This window comes from Trachypithecus francoisi, unplaced genomic scaffold (assembly GCF_009764315.1).
Source record: "Trachypithecus francoisi isolate TF-2019V2 unplaced genomic scaffold, Tfra_2.0 Contig01579, whole genome shotgun sequence".
NCBI lineage: Eukaryota > Metazoa > Chordata > Mammalia > Primates > Cercopithecidae > Trachypithecus > Trachypithecus francoisi.
Window position 1 is genome coordinate 33016528 of NW_022681442.1, and position 18827 is coordinate 33035354.

The 18827-nt window shown below is 38.0% G+C and overlaps 1 protein-coding gene across 2 annotated transcripts in view; it reads left to right on the forward strand.

The window, feature by feature from the left end:
- The window catches only part of HPSE2 (heparanase 2 (inactive)), a 776827-nt gene that overhangs the window by 533462 nt on the left and 224538 nt on the right, over positions 1-18827 (forward strand). For both annotated transcript variants that reach the window (XM_033186321.1, XM_033186330.1), the window contains exon 6: positions 7439-7486. In XM_033186321.1, coding sequence (XP_033042212.1) covers positions 7439-7486 — 48 coding nt within the window. The remainder of the gene's footprint in view (positions 1-7438; positions 7487-18827) is intronic.

Consider the following 18827-nt stretch of genomic DNA (forward strand, 5'->3'; position numbering starts at 1 on the left):
GGAAGAGGTCAAGCTTCAGTTTTCTGCATATGGCTAGCCAGTTTTTCCAGCACAATACATTAAATAGGGAATCCTTTCCCCGTTGCTTGTTTTGTCCAGTTTATCAAAGATCAGATGGTTGTAGATGTGTGATATTATATCTGAGGTCTCTGTTCTGTTCTGTTGGTCTTTATGTCTGTTTTCAGACAAGTACCATGCTCTTTTAAATACTGTAGCTTTGTAGTATAGTTTGAAGTCAGGTAGCATAATGCCTCCAGCTTTGTTCTTTTTAGGATTGCCTTGGCTATCTGGGCTCTTTTTCGGTTCCATATGAAATTTAAAGTAGTTTTTTCTAACTCTGTGAAAAATGTCAATGGTAGTTTGATGGGAATAGCATTGAATCTATAAATTACTTTGGGTAATGTGGCCATTTTCACAGTATTGATTCTTCCTATCCATGAGGATGGAATGTTTTCCATTTGTTTGTGTCCTCTCTGATTTTCTTGAGCAGTGGTTTATAGTTCTCCTTGAAGAGGTCCTTCACGTCCCTTGTTAGCTGTATCCCTGGGTATTTTATTCTCTTTGTAGCAATTGCAAATAGGAGTTCATTCATGATTTGGCTGTTTGTCTGTTGGTGTATAGGAATGCTTGTGATTTTTGCACTTTGATTTTGTCTCCTGAGACTTTGCTGAAGTTGTTTATCAGCTTAAGGAGTTTTTGGACTGAGATGATGGGGTTTTCTAAATACAGAATCATGTCATCTGCAAACAGAGACAACTTGACTTCCTCTCTTCCTATTTGAATACTCTTTATTTCTTTCTCTTGTCTGATTGCCTGTCCAGAACTTCCAGTACTATGTTAAATAGGAGTGGTGAGAGAGGGCATCCTTGTCTTGGCCAGTTTTCAAAGGCAATGCTTCCAGCTTTTGCCCACTCAGTATGATATTGGCTGTAGGTTTGTAATATATAACTCATTATTTTGAGATATGTTCCATCAATACCTATTTTATTGAGAGTTTCTAACATGAAGAGATGTTGATTTTTATCAAAGGGATTTTCTACATCTATTGAAATTATCATGTGATTTTTGTCAGTGGTTCTGTTTATGTGATGGATTATGTTTATTGAGTTGCGTATGTTGAACCAGCCCTGCATCCCAGGGATGAAGCTGACTTGATCGTGGTGGATAAGTTTCTTGATGTGCTGCTGGATTTAGTTTGCCAGCATTTTATTGAGGATATTTGCATCGATCTTGGCCTGAAGTTTTCTTTTTTTGTTGTGTCTCTGTCAGGTTCTGGTATCAGGATGATGCTGGCCTCATAAAATGAGCTAGAGAGAAATCCCTCCTTTTCAGCTGTTTGGAATAGTTTCAGAAGGACTGTTACCAGCTCTTCTTTGTACCTCTGGTAGAATTCAGCTGTGAATCTGTCTGGTCCTAGGCCTTTTTTGGTTGGTAGGCTATTAATTACTGCCTAAATTTCAGTACTTGCTATTGGTCTATTCAGGGATTCAGCTTCTTCCTGGTTTAGTCTTGGGAGGGTATATGTGTCCAGGAATTTATCTTCTTCTAGATTTTCATGTTTGTTTGTGTAGAGGTGGTTATAGCATTTTGTGATGGTAGTTTGTATTTCTGTGGGGTCAGTGGTGATATCCCCTTTATCATTTATTGTGTCTATTTGATTCTTCTCTCTTTTCTTCTTTATTAGTCTAAGTAGTCTATCTATTTTGTTAATTTTTTCTAAAAACCAGCTCCTGGGTTCATTGATTTATTTTTGAGTGTTTTTCTTGTGTCTATCTCCTTCAGTTCTGCTCTGATCTTAGTTATTTCTTGTCTTCTGCTAGCTTTTGGATTTGTTTGCTCTTGCTTCTCTAGCTCTTTTAACTGTGACATTAGGGTGTTGATCTGACATCTTTCTAGCTTTCTGATGTTGGCATTTAGTGCTATAAATGTCCCCCTGCTTTAGCTGTGTCCCAGAGATTGTGGTACATTGTCTCGTCTCTTTGTTCTCACTGGTTTCAAAGAACTTCTTTATTTCTTCCTTAATTTCATTATTTACTCAGGAGTCATTCAGGAGCAGGTTGTTCAAATTCCATGTGGTTCTGTGATTTCTGAGTGAGTTTCTTAATCCTGAGTTCTAATTTGATTGCACTGTGGTCTGAGAGACTGTTATTATTTCCCTCCTTTTGCATTTGCTGAGGAGTGTTTTACTTCCAATTGTGTGGTTGATTTTAGAATAAGTGCCATGTGGTTGACTTGGGGTGGAGAGTTCTGTAGATGTCTATTAGGTCCACTTGATCCAGAGCTGAGTTTAAGTCCTGAATATCCTTGTTAATTTTCTGTCTCATTCATCTGTCTAATATTGACAGTGGGGTGTTAAAGTCTCCCACTATTATTGTGTGGGAGTCTAAGTCTCTTTATAGGTCTCTAAGAATTTGTATTATGAATCTGGGTCCTCCTGTGTTGGGTGCATTTATATTTAGGATAGTTAGCTCTTCTTGTTGAATTGATTCCTTTACCATTATGTACTGCCCTTCTGTCTTTTTTTAACTCTGGCGGTTTAAAGTCTGTTTTGTCAGAGACTAGAATTGCAACCCTTGCTTTTTTTTTGCTTTCCATTTGCTTGGTAAATATTCCTCCATCCCTTTATTTTGAGCCTTTGTGTGTCTTTACACATGAGATGAGTCTCCTGAATACAGCACATTGATGGGTCTTGACTCTTTATCCAGTTTACCAGTCTGTGTCTTTTATCGGGGCATTTAGCCCATTTACATTTAAGGTTAATATTGTTATGTGTAAATTGCATCCTGCCATCATGATGCTATCTGGTTATTTTGCACACTTGTTGATGCAGTTTCTTCATAGTGTCATTGGTCTTTATATTTTGGTATGTTTTTGCAGTGACTGGTACTGGTTTTTTCCTTTACATATTTAGTGCTTCATTTCGGAGCTCTTGGAAGGCAGGCTGGTGATGACAAAATCTCTCAGCATTTGCTTGTCTGGAAATGATTTTATTTCTCCTTCATTTATGAATTTTAGTTTGACTGGATTTAAAATTCTGGGTTTAAAACTATTTTCTTTAAGAATGTTGAATATTGACCTCCACTCTCTTCTGGCTTGTAGGGTTTTTACTGAGAGGTCCACTGTTAGTCTGATTGTAGTCCCTTTGTAGGTGACCTGGCCTTTCTCTCTGGCTGCCCTTAACATTTTTTCCTTCATTTTGACCTTGGGGAATCTGATGATTGTGTGTCTTGGGGTTGATCTTCTCATAGATTATCTTAGTGGGGTTCTCTGTATTTCCTGAATTTGAATGTTGGCCTCTCTTGCTAGGTTGGGGAAGTTTTCCTGGATGATATCCTGAAGTGTGTTTTCCAACTTGGTTTCATTTTCCCCATCTCTTTCAGGTACTCCAATCAGTTATACATTCGGTCTTTTTACATAGTCCCATATTTTCCAGAGGTTTTGTTCATTTCTTTTCATTCATTTTTCTCTAATCTTATCTGCATGCCTTTTTTCAGCAAGGTGGTCTTCAAACTCTGATATCCTTTCTTCCACTTGGTTGATGTGGCTATTGATGCTTGTGTATGCTTCACAACATTCTCATGCTGTGTTTTTCAGCTCCTTCAAGTTATTTGTGTTCCTCTCTAAACTGCTTATTGTAGTTAGCAGCTCCTGTACCCTTTAATTAAGATTCTTGGCTTCTTTGCACTGGATTAGAACATGCTCTTTGAGCTCAGCAGAGTTTGTTATTATCCACCTTCTGAAGCCTACTTCTGTCAATTCATCCATCTCATCCTCTGTCCAGTTCTGTGCCCATTTAGAGAAGAGGCACTCTGGCCTTTTAGGTTTTCAGTGTTTTTTTTTTCGCTGATTCTTTCTCATCTTTATGAGTTTGTCTACTATCGATCTTTGATGGGGTTTTTATGGGGACTTTTTTTTTTTGTTGTTGATGCTATTGTTTTTGCTTTCTGTTTGTTTTTCTTGCAATGGTCAGGTCCCTCTTCTGTAGGGCCACTGTGGTTCACTGGGGGTTCAGTTCAGGCCCTATTCATCTGATTCATTCCCATGCCTGGAGATGTCACTTGAGGAAGCTGGAGAACAGCAAAGATGGGTGCCTGCTTCTTCCTCTGGGATCTCTGACCTCAAGGGGCACTGACCTGATGCCAATAGAAACATTCCTCTATAGGGTGTCTGACAACCCCTGTTGGAGGGTCTCACCCCAGTGGGTGGCAGAGAGAGCACGACCTGTTTAATGAAGTACTTTGACTGAGGGGGTGTGCTTCACTGGGGGGAAACCCACTTGTCTGGGCTGCCTGGATTCCTCAGAACTAGCAGGAGGAAAGACTAAGTCTACTGGTCTGCGGAGACTGTGGCCACCCCTCCTGCTAGGGACTCAGGCCCAGGGAGATCAGAGTTCTGTCCCTGACTCCCTGGCTAAGGTTGTTGGAGTTCCTGCAGAGAGGCCCCACACAGTGAGGAGGGATGAATCAAGGTCAGGCCTGAAAAGGCACTCTGTCAGCAGTCTGCCACAGCCCCTGTGTTGGGCTGTGGTGGATACCTCTTGAGACTAAGCCATCCATCATCCCTGGCTCCAGCAGGAAAAAAACACAGCCTGGAGCTATAGAGATGGCTGCTGCCCTTCCCCAACCCTGGGAGCTTAGTGTGTTAGGCAGCTATGGGTCCCAGAATTGGCTGTCACCCCTCCCCTAAGGAGCTCAAACGGCTTAGACAGCAGGGAGCCACAGCTGTGGTGCTCGTCACCCCTCCTTCTGGGAGCTCAGCAGGCTTAAGCAGATTCTAGCTTAGTGGCTGTTGAGAACCTACGCAGCTCCATGGTTGGGACCCTCGCCCCAGTAGTGTGGACTCATAACCCAATCCATGGGTTACACAGTTCCATGGAAAAAGCACATTTTCCCAGGCTGGATAGCGCACTCAGTGACTGCCTTTCCTGGCTGAGGATGGGGGCTCCCCTGCCCTGTGTGGTTCTCAAGTGGGCTACAGCACCACACTGATCTTCCTTCCTCTCTGTGGGTCATGCCAACTGCCTAGTCAGTTCTGATGACAGAACCTGAATACCTTGGTTGCTGGTGCAGGACTGGCTCACTGTTTTTTTTTTTTTTAATGGGAGCCTCCGATCGCCTCTGCTTTTAGTTGGCTATCTTGGCCCCATCTCTACATAAAATATTTGTATTTCAGAGATTTTAGAAATTATTATGGAGGAGTAAGTTCCATGTAAACATTTGTTTTTACATTTCTTTCTTTGAAATGACACTTGTGTCTACGATTGTCTAGATTTTTTAATTTTTTGAATATCTGAGAAGGAGGTACAAAATTTCATCTCTTCCTCTTCATTCTTGGGCCATCCTACTTCTAAGATTATTATCAGATCTTACCTGCTTAGAGTAGCATAGATGGCGGGGATAATATTTTGAATATTAATCTGTTTTCTTTCTCCTTGTATTTTTCCATTTTCCTTCTATCCATTCAAGAGCTGGTTGTGTGCCTATTGACAGGGTAGCACATGACAGGAGGAAAGGCAAACACTGCACAAGTCTTTCTGGCTTTTGAATTCCAGAAGAGGAATTTTAGAGGCATAGGTCCAGAAATAGTGAAGGGAGTGGAGCTATTCTCCCAAACTCAAAAGAGATTGTCCTGGGCTGGGGAAAGGAGATAAGGTAAAGAGAAAGAGAAATCCGTTGGCTTCAAAAGCAGAGGATATCTGTGCCATGCTTCCCAATGACTGCTGCTAGGAGGGTTGGCATGACTCCATCAAAAATTGGCTATTTGGAGTGTTAGGAGATGTACTTCTGTAGCCAGTAGGGAAGCTGGTTATCTATATAATGGAATTGACAATACCCACCTTACCAAGCAGGCATTTTTAAGAATTATAAGAAATAACATGTGAATGGCTGGCATTCAGTAGGTACTCAGTAAATGTTACATTCCCTCCAGCCCTTGTTGACATTTTGGCCCTGCTCATCAAACCAGTTCTATTCCTTGATCATTCCCATATGCCATTTTCTACTTTCTTGCTTGAGGACTGCTGAATGGTACTGGAGAAAGAAAGGCAAAACCATTCAGACAAAGGCTAAGCCATGGCTTCTGTGGCCTTCTCCTCATCCTCCATCCTTGTCCTCCTTCTCCTCCTCCTCTTCCGTCTCTCTTTCTTCCCCCCTTTTCAAACCCATCGTGTCCTTCCCCTTCTTCTTTTCCTCTCGTTTTATAAACTTCACTTAAATGCTAACCAACAGTCCTGGCATCCAGCCCTATGTTTCTCTTATGTACTCCTCCAGAGAGGCTCAATTCTCTTCTGCTGTCACAGCAAATCTGTGCCTCTGTTTAGGCAACACACAGCAACCCACAGAGCATGAGCAACATGCATCTGCCTTGCAATATTATGCTGGGGTAAAGTAGAGATAGGGCCTTCTAGACAAAACACCATCTTTCTCCCTGGAGGAAGAATTCTTCAGTTAAGAAGTACTATTAAAGATTGCTTCTCCTTCTGAAGAAAAGTTCCCCACCAGGGTCTCAGGAATAAAAGAAATATCTTAAAGAGCTGAGATATTCCTTTTGGTAACTACTAGTTGACTCCTTCAACTCATAGTTATAACCATGATAGCACATGGCCTGAGAACATATGGACAGGGAGAAGGAAGTAGGTAGATAATTGAGTTATTCACAGACATGCAATTTATGAGAGACCCTGTGTTATCTTTGGGCTCCCAGATGCATCTTCAGGTTCTATTGATTTTCCTGGAACCTCCAGAAACAAAGAAGGTGGGGAACTGCTAGCAAGGCTTTGATGTGTGCTTAACTGCATGGAGCCAAGTCTGGTTTACCTTTCGAGCTGAGCATGATTGTCAGATAACACTCAGTTCACTACTTAGCTGCTCCAAAAGTAGATGATAGATTTCTCTTTGTGGTGCTCAACTTTCTACACTTAGACAGGTGTGGCAGCCCCTCATTGGAGCATATTTGATGGTGCTTTTTACTTGTATAAATAAATTGGGTTTTCTCATGCTCGTTCTAGGAAAGCCTGGAGTTTTTCAAAGGCATCTTTTGTGCTGTCATCCTTGGGAAATATTACTGTTTGTTTCCTATTAGAGATTGGAGTCCTTAGAGAATAGGAAATGGGATAGACAAGTTTTGGTTATGAGGAAATTGATGTGGGAGCCATCAGGCATGGGCTTGGGAAGACAGATGTAGATAGAATGCCTTATTGGGATTTTGATTTCCAGATGGTGAAGGATGTATGGGGAGCTGGAAGTATGGTTACTTTCACTTTCTGTATAGTTTGACCTCCAATAGCTGTGTCTAGGCCATGATTGTGGCTGTGGAGGATCCTCTCAGAAAGCATAGCTGCTTAGGGATTGGTCTAATCTGTCTCAGTTCATTTCCTTTTGATTTGGAGGATGTGGTTTGATCTAAGTTGTAATATCTTTTTTCTTTCTATTCCTTACAGATTCATGAAGGTGGCAGGAAGTACAGTAGATGCAGTTACCTGGCAACAGTAGGTATTCACCATTTTTGCTCTTACTTATTATCAGCTGCTGTGAAATGAAAGATAATTAGTTGTCACCAAGTTCATAACTGACATTCGATAAGCTATCCTTCATCCTCCAGGAAAAAATGTAAAAGTAACTCCAAAGTTGTTTTTATGGCACATGTTGTCTCGTAGTACTACAATTTTGTCTGGTTGTTTTCAGAAAAATTTGAGAAAACAACTGACGCATTTTGGAGATTTCAGCTATTATGCACCCTTTTAAAATAATCTGTTATCAGTGAACACGTAATGGGGATCTGGGTATGCCACTGTTTTCCCATAGGCTTTTCCTTTGGGAATAAATTTCCTTGTATAAGACAGGAAATAATTTTAATTGCTCAATATATAATGGGGAAATAGAAACACTTTGTTATTAATGTCAGTGGTCTTAATTACTGCCAAGTGAGTCTCTAAAATGAAGCGGCTTTAAAAAAAAAAAAAAAGAGTATCAAGATGAAGCAGCTTCAAGAAAGGGAATGAACTCCAACACTGCAGGAAGAATCTTACAATGGAAAAGACCTGTTACTGCAGGATAATGAAAAATATAATTATCTGATAAATAAATTTAAATATTCTATAAGTTCCCTTAGGGCATTTGTACCAGAAGGTCCAGCCCTTAACAGTCAATGTCTCACTAATTGTATACTGGAATCCTGTTCTTCTTTCTCTGAGAAATCTATTTCACAGTATCCTCCAAATCATCTCTTGTCTAATGTGGTGCTCTCAACTCAGACTGTACTTTTACTCTGGGCCCACATAGGCCTTGGCAATGGCCCTCTTTCTCAGTTACTCTAACCCTTCCTGCCTAGCATGTGTTCTCCTTTTGTCCATCCTCTGTTTGAAGTGGGTCACACTATCCCCTGTGGATTCATTACAGATGTGAAAGAAAACGAAGTGGATTAAATCTTTATTAAAGATTGCTTCTCCCTCTGAAGAAAAGTTCCCCACCTAAAGTGTTTTTGTTTGCTAGCAATCAATAACTTCAGTCATAATGGGAAATATTTTAGTCTGCATTTATACTCTTAATTTCTCTAAATAACAAGTTCCAAATGTTTTCAGAAACTCTTATTCTTCTTCAATTTGTTTTTGTGAGTCATGGATTGAGTAAGTCTGAGGATCTTGTCATTCCCTTCCTTGAAAACCCACAATGTCTCTCCTTTGCACTTGGACCAAAAGCCAAACTCTCCACACTGGCCTTTTGTGTTTGGCCTCTGCTACTTTCTGATTTCATCTGGTGCCGCTCTGCCTTTATTCTGTCCCAGCTCACCAGTGGTCTTTCAATTCTTTCAGGTCCATGTGCATATCTGCCTCTGGGTCTCTCTATATGCTAGTCCTTCTGCCTGAAATGCTGTTCTCCATTCTCTTCGTGTGGCCAACTCCTTTTCATCTTTTAAGTCTCACCTTACATGTCATGTCCTAGAGAGGCCTTCCCTGATGATCCTATCCAAAACAGGTCTCCCATTTCATTCTTTTTCTTAGCTCTTTTTTAATAGCACTTATGATAACTTAAAATTGTTTTTTTCCTTATGACTTGTCTTTGTAATTTATTTGTTTTTCTCTTCTACCATAATGGCACTTATTCAATCACCAAGTACTTATTTAGACAATAGTTTATTAGTCATTTACTCTGGGGAAAAAATAATAATGGCAACAACAACGACAATAAAAATAACAATGTGCCAGGAACTGTTCTTAAACTTTGTATGCCTTATTATATCTGATCCTCACAACAACCAAATGGGTTAGGGACTATTTTTATCTCTATTTTACTATAACTTAGATGAAATTGTAGAAAATCCAAAGACTACACAGAAAGTGGAAAATGTTGGACTGAAAGTTGTGTCTGTCTCACTCCAAGGATTATTGTCTTAACTACCACTGCTTTGATAACAAGGTAATGTCCCTTTACTGAAATTCTGTCCAGTGTCCTCACCAACAAGGCTATCTGGATAATGTAGCATAAAGGCTGAGTCTTTAAGAATTTATAGGATTTGGGCCGGGCGCGGTGGCTCACGCCTGTAATCCCAGCACTTTGGGAGGCCGAGGCGGGCGAATCACAAGGTCAGGAGATCGAGACCACGGTGAAACCCCGTCTCCACTAAAAATACAAAAAATTAGCCGGGCGCGGTGGCGGGCGCCTGTAGTCCCAGCTACTTGGGAGGCTGAGGCAGGAGAATGGCGTGAACCCAGGAGGCGGAGCTTGCAGTGAGCCGAGATCGCGCCACTGCACTCCAGCCTGGGTGACAGAGCGAGACTCCGTCTCAAAAAAAAAAAAAAAAGAATTTATAGGATTTGTGGAGAAAGATAATGATATCAGCATAAGAAAATTATTGGCTAAGAATGTATGGCTTTAATTATTATTGCTGACAGGGAGGGATAAGAGAAAGCTTTTCTTTTCTATTCAAGTACTCTTCCTGACACAAATGGAATGAAGTGAGCACAGTATTATTTTTATGATGCAAAAATACCTTTTTAATAAATACATTGTGTTTATTGACTACTTAAAAAATACACATACACACACACACACATACACACACACACACACATATATATATAGGCCATGTCTCCAGATAAATATCACTGTTTGCAACTACTCCAAAAATACCCTCAAAAGCAAGCAGGGGGTTGTATTTCTTTTGGCTTCAGGATCAGCATTCATTAGAGGACAAATAGCACCTGGAATCTACAATTTATCCTTTCCAGCCATAGTTTTCAGTCAAGACTTGGAAAAGTCATGGAAGAATCCCAGGCAATTCTGGCCAGGGGGACTTCATGAAAATTAAAGCCAAATGCCATGTTTCTCCAATTCTGAGAAATACTGAGGTGAAGATGTCCTAATAATGTAAAGAAATCAAGAGACATTGTTAGAAAAAAAAGGGTGGGGGAGACTAACATAGAATTTGTCATTTGTCACTATATATAGATGGCCAGAAGAATCAATTCAGTATTGGGATGTTGAGCTTGGAGCTTGAACAGCCAAATTCTGAGTCTGAAGTCATTAATAAACAGATCTCTGTAGTTTGACTATTTTGATTTGGAAGCATATTATTGGGTTTACTATATTTTGAGGACCAAAATATGTGACTTAATAATTGGTCCTGCCCACCAACCCATTTAGAAAACCCAGAAAAAGTTATTAAGATGAAAGTATAATTACAAGTATAGTGGGGTAGCTTGTATTGTAATAACCCTTATATAGAGAGCAATGATAAAATATAAAGTATTAAAGAAAAAACACTGGAATATGATCAAAAAAGGCAGAAACCAAAGGAAGGTATTCAACCTTTAAAAGAAGTGAAGAGTACTACAAGAGATCTACTTTTACTTGACTTTTTACTGTAGTTGTTGTTGTTATTATTATTATTATTGAGATGGAGTCTTGCTCGGTTGCCCAGGCTGGAGTGCAATGGTATGATCTCGGCTCACTGCAAGCTCCGCCTCCTGGGTTCACACCGTTTTCCTGCCTCAGCCTCCTGAGTAGCTGGGACTGCAGGTGCTCACCACCACACCAGGCTAATTTTTTGTATTTGTACTAGAGATGGGGTTTCACCGTGTTCGCCAGGATGGTCTTGATCTCCTAACCTCGTGATCCACCTGCCTCGACCTCCCAAAGTGCTGGGATTACTTTGGAAGGAAGTGCTGAGCCGCCACGCCCTTTGGGAGGAAGTGCTGAGCCGCCGCGTCCAGCCTTCACTGTAGTTATTTAACAATTCATGCATCAGGAGGTAATTAGAACTCAAACAGAAATGCTTGCTCATATTGGCTTGAAGTGTCAAGGAGAAGGAGTCAGAGGCTGGAAATTGAGGGTGGAACTCTCAAAAAGAAGAAGCTTCAATGTAAAAATACAAAATATGCATATAAACTTCCCTCAAATCTTTGATCCCTGAAATGTATATATTCATGAGACATTCCAAGGAGCCTAGTGGAAAGAAATAGCTGGAAGTCTCAAAAAGTTGAACAGAGATTTCAGCTGCCGTTTGTCACATGAGAGACAGAGGTTGAAATTTGAATGTCACAACTTTAGAGGGACTTGATAAACACCTTGTTTTTATCCAGTGAAATCTAAAAAAATTATGCCTTAGGTGTAAAGTCTGTCTCAGGACTAAGGATTTGCTCTAAGACTCAAGTATAACCAAAACAGACTTGTCCAGAAAAAGCATAAACTGATGCCTTCACAAGAACAAGAAGATCAGTCATTCATTCAACTTCCTGCTAGATGCAAAATCAACATTCTTCTATGTCTGTAGTATATCATCCACATTTTGTTATATACAATAAAAAAATTACCAGACATGCAAAGAAACAGGAAAATATGACCATGATGAGGAGGATAAACAATAAATAGAAACCCTGAGATGACCCAGATATTAGAATTAGCTGACAAGGATTTTAAAGAAGCTATTATAATTCATATTATATATTCATAGAGTTAAGGAGAAAATGTCCATATTGAGAAATATTAGCCTGGAGAAATATCAGCAGTGCGATGGAAACTATAAAAAAGAACCAAATGGAATTCTTGAAGTGAAAAGAAGAATATCTGAAATGGAAACTCTTTGGATGGGCTTGATAAGAGACTGGAAACCACAGAAGAAAGAGTAAACTTGCATACTGAGCAATAGAAACTATACAACTTAAAGAACAGAGAGGAAAAAATCGTGGAAAAAAATGAACAAAGTTTCAGTGACCTCATTGTCAAAACCAAATAGCTTAACATATGCACAGAGTTCAGACGAATAGGAAAAAGAAAATGTGGCAGAAATTTTTTTAAAATCAAAGCTGAATTTCTCCAAATTTTGGTGGAAAATATTAATTTACAGATTCAAGATGGAGAAATACAAAGAAAATTATATCAGGGCACATTGTACTCAAACTGCTGAGAACAAAAATAACTTAAAAATCTTTGAAGCATTCAGACAAAAATAACACTTCATATACAGGGAACAAAGACACAAATGATGGCTTATTTGACATCAGAAACAATGAAGGACAGAATACAACAGAACAATATTCTTAAAGTGATAAAGAAAAAAAAGTAAAGCCAGAATTCTATATCCAGCAAAAATATTCTTCAAAAATGAAAGTTAAATGAAGACTTTTTTATCAATGAAAGCCAGTAGATTTGTGTTGCAAGAAATACTAAAGGAAGCCAGGCACGGTGGCTCATGCCTGTAATCCCAACACTTTGGGAGGCTGAGACAAGTAGATCACCTGAGGTCAGGAGTTCAAGACCAGTCTGACAAACATGGTGAAACCCTGTCTCTACTAATCCCAGCTACTCGGGAGGCTGAGGCAGGAGAATCGCTTGAACCTGAGAGGCGGAGGTTGCAGTTAGCCGAGATAGTGTCATTGCACTCCAGCCTGGGTAACAGAGCAAGATTCTGCCTCAAAAAAAAAAAAAAAAAAGAAATGCTAAAGGAAATTCTTCAGACAGACAGTAGCACCAGAAGGAAACTTGGATCTCAAAAAATAATGAAGAGCATTGGAAATGGTACATTTGTGGCTAAATATAAAAGACTACTTTTTCCCTAATTTGTTTACAAAATAATGATTCATGCAAAAATATAAATTGTATTATGGGATTGATAACATATGTAGATATAAAAATACATGACAATAATACCACAAAGGATGAGAAAGGGAGGAGTCAGTAAATGAAATTATAGTATTACAACGTTCTTTTATATGAGTGGTACAATATTTACCCTGAGAAGACTGATAAGCAAGGGTGAAAATTATATTCCTACAACAGTCCCTTTAAAAATAATGACAAAAGTATAGCCAAAAAGTCATATTAGAATTAAAATGTAATACTGAGAAATACTGAATTAACCTCAAAAAAAGCAAGAAAGGAGAAAGAGAGGAACAAAAAATAAATGGGAAAAAAATCAAATAGCAAAATGGTAGACTGAACCATGATTATATCAATAATTATATTAAGGGTAAATATTCTAAACAGTGTAATTAAAAGGCAAATATTGTCAGACTGGATGCTATAGAAGACTCAACTATATTCTGCCTACAAGAGACACACTTTAAATATAAAGACACGGATTGAAAATAAAAGGATGAGAAGAATATGTCATGCAAGCAGTTATAAAAAGCTGTTGAGTCTATATTAATATTAGGCAAAGTAGGCTTCAAAAAAGGAGGATTACCAGAGAAAAGGAGATTTTTCATAGTGATACAAGGATCAATTCATCAGGAAGACATAATAATCATAAATGTATTATCCTGCGATAGGCAGAATAACGAACCTCCCCCAAAGATACCTGCATTCTAATCTCTAGAACCCTGTAAATATGTTACATTATATGGCAAAGGGGAATTAAAGTTGCGGATGGAATTAGTTCCTAATCATCTGACTTTAAAGTAAGGAGCTTATTCTGGAATATCCAGAGGGACCCTATGTAACCACAAGAGTGGAAGAGGAAGGCATAAAGAGGAGGCAGAGTGAGGTTTAACTATAGAGAGGAGGTTAGAGAAATGCAGTGTTAGCAGGACTTGACCTACAATTGCTGGATTTAAAGATAGAGGAAGAGGAACATGAGCCAACGATTGTGGGTATCCCATAGAAGCCAGAAAAGGCAAGAATATAGATTTTTCTTGAGCAGCTCCAAAAGGAATATAGCCTTTCACATACTTTGATGTTAGGCCTATGAGACCCATATTGATTTCTAACCTATAGTTAGAAATAAGAACTAACTATAGGGTAACTATAGGTTAATAACAAATTTATTCGTAAGAGAATAAATTTGGATTGCTTTAAACTACTGTTTGTGATTATTTGTTTAGAGCAGCAATAGAATACAGTATTGAAGAACAGAGATTCAAAATATACAAAGAAAAAATAACAACAGGAGAAAATATAGAAAAATACACTGTCATAGTTGGAAATTTAAAAACACTTCTTTCAGTAATTAACAGGACTAGATTAAAATAAATACAGTAAGAATATAGCAGATTTTAATAACACTATCAAACAGTGTTTTGTGTTATACAGGAGTATGCATTTATCAAAATTTGTCAAATGGTATGCTTAAGATTCATGTATCTCATTATATATAAAATTGCCTAAGAAAAAGAACCATAAATAGATATTAAACTCTGATTAGTGGTGTGCCTGATGACGTATTTAGGATGAAGTGCACCAGAGTCTGCAACTTATTTTGAAATGCCTCAAAACATAAAATGGGTCAATGGATGGATAGAAGGATAGATAGACTGATACATTTGTGAAAAACAAGTAGAGTAAACTGTTAAATGTAGAACCTAGTAAAGGATATATGATATTCCCTATACAATTCTTTCCACTTTGAAATTGTTTCTGATAAAATGTGGATAAAGAACCTAACCTATTATGCCTAAACAAATATCCTTATCTATTATGAAATAATATATTGCTTTGAAAATATATATGACAAACATAAATGGGAAATGATTTTGTTGGGGTGTTAATCCTTGGATGTAGGAAGTATAGGGAATCTTTTTTCTTATTTTTACTTTTCTGTAGTTTCCTTTTTTTTTTTTGTAATGAGCTTGTAATACATTTTTGTTTATAATTTAAAAATCATCAGTGCCCAGCTCCTCCCTTCCCGCTCCAAATTTCCCCACTCCAGAAGCAACCTTCCCAGCGTTCCCACTTCTGACATCTGCTTTCGTGTTTCTAAATAACAGTCTGATGCTTCTATGGAAGATGAGAATTTAGCTCTCATACCTCCTAACCACTCATACACCCAAACATACTTATTTACATACTTTTCTCATCCTGCAATAGTTTATATCTTAGATATTGGTCAGAATTCATTGTTTACATTTTTATTACTATGTAAATATTATTCACAGCAGGGACATGTGGTATGCTATGATGACACGTTCTTTCTTTCACAACTTTTAGTTTACCCTGGAGTTATTAACTATCTATTTTTTTATTTGCTTAACTTCCTATTAATCTATTCTAAAGTCATCCCTAAACTGTACCAGAGTAGTAAATCTCTTTCTATATGCAAACACCTCAGGTAACCATCGGTTTCATCTTCTCTTTGGAGATCTGCTTCTGGAGCCATCCCTCCTTCTGTTCCCATCTGGACAGGTTGATTGCTGTGTTTCCTGAACAGCTGTTGTCCTGGGAGTGCCCTTCACCATTATCCTGGGGATTCTTTTTGACTCTTATTTGTTGGATTTGTGCCCTTTTTTGAGGTTTACTCCCTCATTTTGGTGAAGCATTTCTTCCAAGAACTTCCTGAGAAAAGATAAATGAGAGGTCAACATGTTGAGACCCTGTAGCAGAGTTTGATTTATATTTTGAATGCACATAGATTTCCCTCAGATTTTGATGCTTTTGTTCCATTTCATCCTAGTTTTCCTTTAACTATTGAGAAATCCAGTACCTTTAAAATTTTCCAGTCCTTTTCTTGGTCCTGCTTTTTTTCTGCCTTGATACTTTTAAGATCTTCTCCCTGTTCCTAGTGATCTTTTGTGTGGCTCTCTTTTTATTCTGTTTGCTAAGTATGTGGTTAGACCCTATAAATCTGAAATGAGTGCCCTTCTGTTTAGGGAGATTTTCCTGATAATTTTTTCTTTGATAATGTCATTCTTTCCTTTTTTGTGCATTCCTTCCGAAATTTTTATTAGTCAGATATTGGAATTCCTCAAACAGTACTCTAATTTTTATATATTTTCTCTTCTTCACTTTTCCTCTCTTTTCTGATAAACCTCCTTAATCACTTAAATTTTCTGTTGAAACTTTCATGTTGCTATCATATTCTAATTTCCAAAAGCTCTTTTTTATTCCTCAAAATGTCCCTTTTATAGCTTGTTTTCTTGTTTCTGACTCTGAGGATATCAATTTTAGTTTTATTTATCTTCTTTTCCTATTTTTTTCTTTCCTCTTTTCTTCTTTGCTCCACTCAGTTGCTTTCTTTGCTTTTCCAGTAGGTAGTTTTTTTTTTTTTTCTTTTTTTTTTCATGGTCCCTGAATTACTGTTATTTCCTCTATGTCCTTCTCTCTTCTCCCCATTTATTTGTCTTAGTCCCTGGCTTTGGCTTTAAAGTTTTTCCTCAAATATCTGATGATCCCTGAATCTCTACTCTTATTTAGGAGAGAGGCATAAAAAGGTGATTGGATGATTTTGTATATGGACATTTATTTTTAACTAGTAACAGTCTACGTAAGGTGATTTGATTAGGTCATTAGGGGATTCCTAACTGTCCATATCTGTTCATCTTTTCTCTTGGGATATTTAGTTGTTCTAGAGGAGAATTCTCTATTCTGCCATTTTGGAAGTATAAATCTTCTAGCATACTCACATCTGAGAAAAAGGACTGGATGTCTCATTGCTTAAAACATAGCCTTTCACACGTAATCCTCTACGTTTCATTGTGATTACCCTCCACCTCCACTGTGCTTGGTGGTCCTAACTATAGTTCAGTCTCTAGCACTCTGCTTTCTCGGAAATGAAGCAGTTTCTTAACTACATAGGGAAGTGGCTTCCCAACTTTTTTGTCTCAGGACCCTTTTCACTCTTGAAAAATATTAAGGACTCCAATTCACTTTTGTTTATGTGCATCATGTTTATAGACTATATAAATGACTCCCAACTTACAATGGCTTGACACGACTTTGTGACTTTACCATGGTGTGAAAGTGATATGCATTCAGTAGAAAGTATACTTCAAATTTCAAATTTCAATGTTTTCCTGGGCTAATGATATGTAGTATGATACCCTCTCACAGTGCTGAGCAGGAGCAGTGAGCCACAGCTGCCAGTCAGCCACTTGATCATGAGGTTAAACAACCAATACTCTGTATTGTGTTACCAGATGATTTTGCCCAACTCTAGGCTAACATAGGTTTCACAAGCACATTTAAGGTAGGCTAGGTTAACATATGGTATGATGTTTGGTTGTGTGTTAGGCTGTTCTTATATTGCTATAAACACCCGAGTCAGAGTAACTTATAAAGAAAAGAGGTTTAATTGGCTAACAGTTCTGCAGGTTGTACAAGCATTGTGCTGGCATCTGCTCACTTCTGGGAGGTCTCAGGGAACTTTCACTCATGGTGGAAGGCAAAGTGGGATCGTGCATGTCACATAATGAGAGCAGAAGCAAGAGAGAGAGAAGGGGAGAGTGCCACACACTTTTCAACAACCAAATCTTGGGAGAAATTCTTCACTATCACAAGGATAGCACCAAGGGAATGGTGCTAAACCATTCATGAGAAATCCACCCCCATGATCCAGTTACCTCCCACCAGGCCCCAACTCCAACACTGAGGATTACATTTCAACAGGAGATTTGGAGGGGACATCCAAACTATGTCAGGTAGATTAGATACATTAAATGCATGTGATATTTTGAATTTACAATGGGTTTATTATGACATAACCCCATAGTAAGTCAAGGAGCATCTGTATGAGAATTAAAACACATTTTTAAATTATTTATTTACTTAAAAATAATAAGCCCATTACATTTTAACATAAATATTCTTGTGGAAAGTATATTTTCCAAAACCAAAAAAATTAGTTAGAAGAGTGACATTATTTTATATTCTCACAAATCTATTCAATAGCTGACTTAATTGAAGACACGTGGATTCCCATATCTTTTGCATTCTGTAGAAATGTGTTGTTTTGGTTTGTTTAAGAATATGAAGAAAATTTGACCTCATAGAGAGAGGTAGCTGGAAAAAGGAGGTGTATTTGAATATCCTTTTCAGGTAATTGTAGCTGTTCTCATATACTATAACAAAATTCAACAAGTGATAGTTTCTTAAAAGTTAGTTACAATGTGGACTATTAAACCATATGCATGAGCTTTTCATACTGTAATGTATCAAATTCCATTGGTCTTATACTTGGAATAGACCTTTTACCCATGCATGATTTTATAACATCATGAATTGGTCATTTGGAAAATATTACAAAACCAGTTATGAGTTATAAAGATGTTCCAAATGTTGACACATTTCATTATAAAATATTTTTTAATCACGTTCACCAATATCACCATTTATCTAGTCAGAAGTCTTTAAGTTTTGAAAAGCTGACAAGCTCATGGTGGCAGATACAAATTTTTGAAAATTTTAATTTTCACTCAACAGCTCAAATTTTATAATCAGCCACAGGTTTTTTCAGATGTTTTTCTTGACAAGCTCACTTTGTTCATTTTTGAGAAAATGTCTTTCAAAAGCCTAACTCTAAATAATTTCTCTTTAGTTGTTTCAGGTGTAAAAGTTATTTCATTTTTAAAAATGACCAATTCAGGGACAGGTGTGGTGGTTCACACCTGTAATCCCAGCACT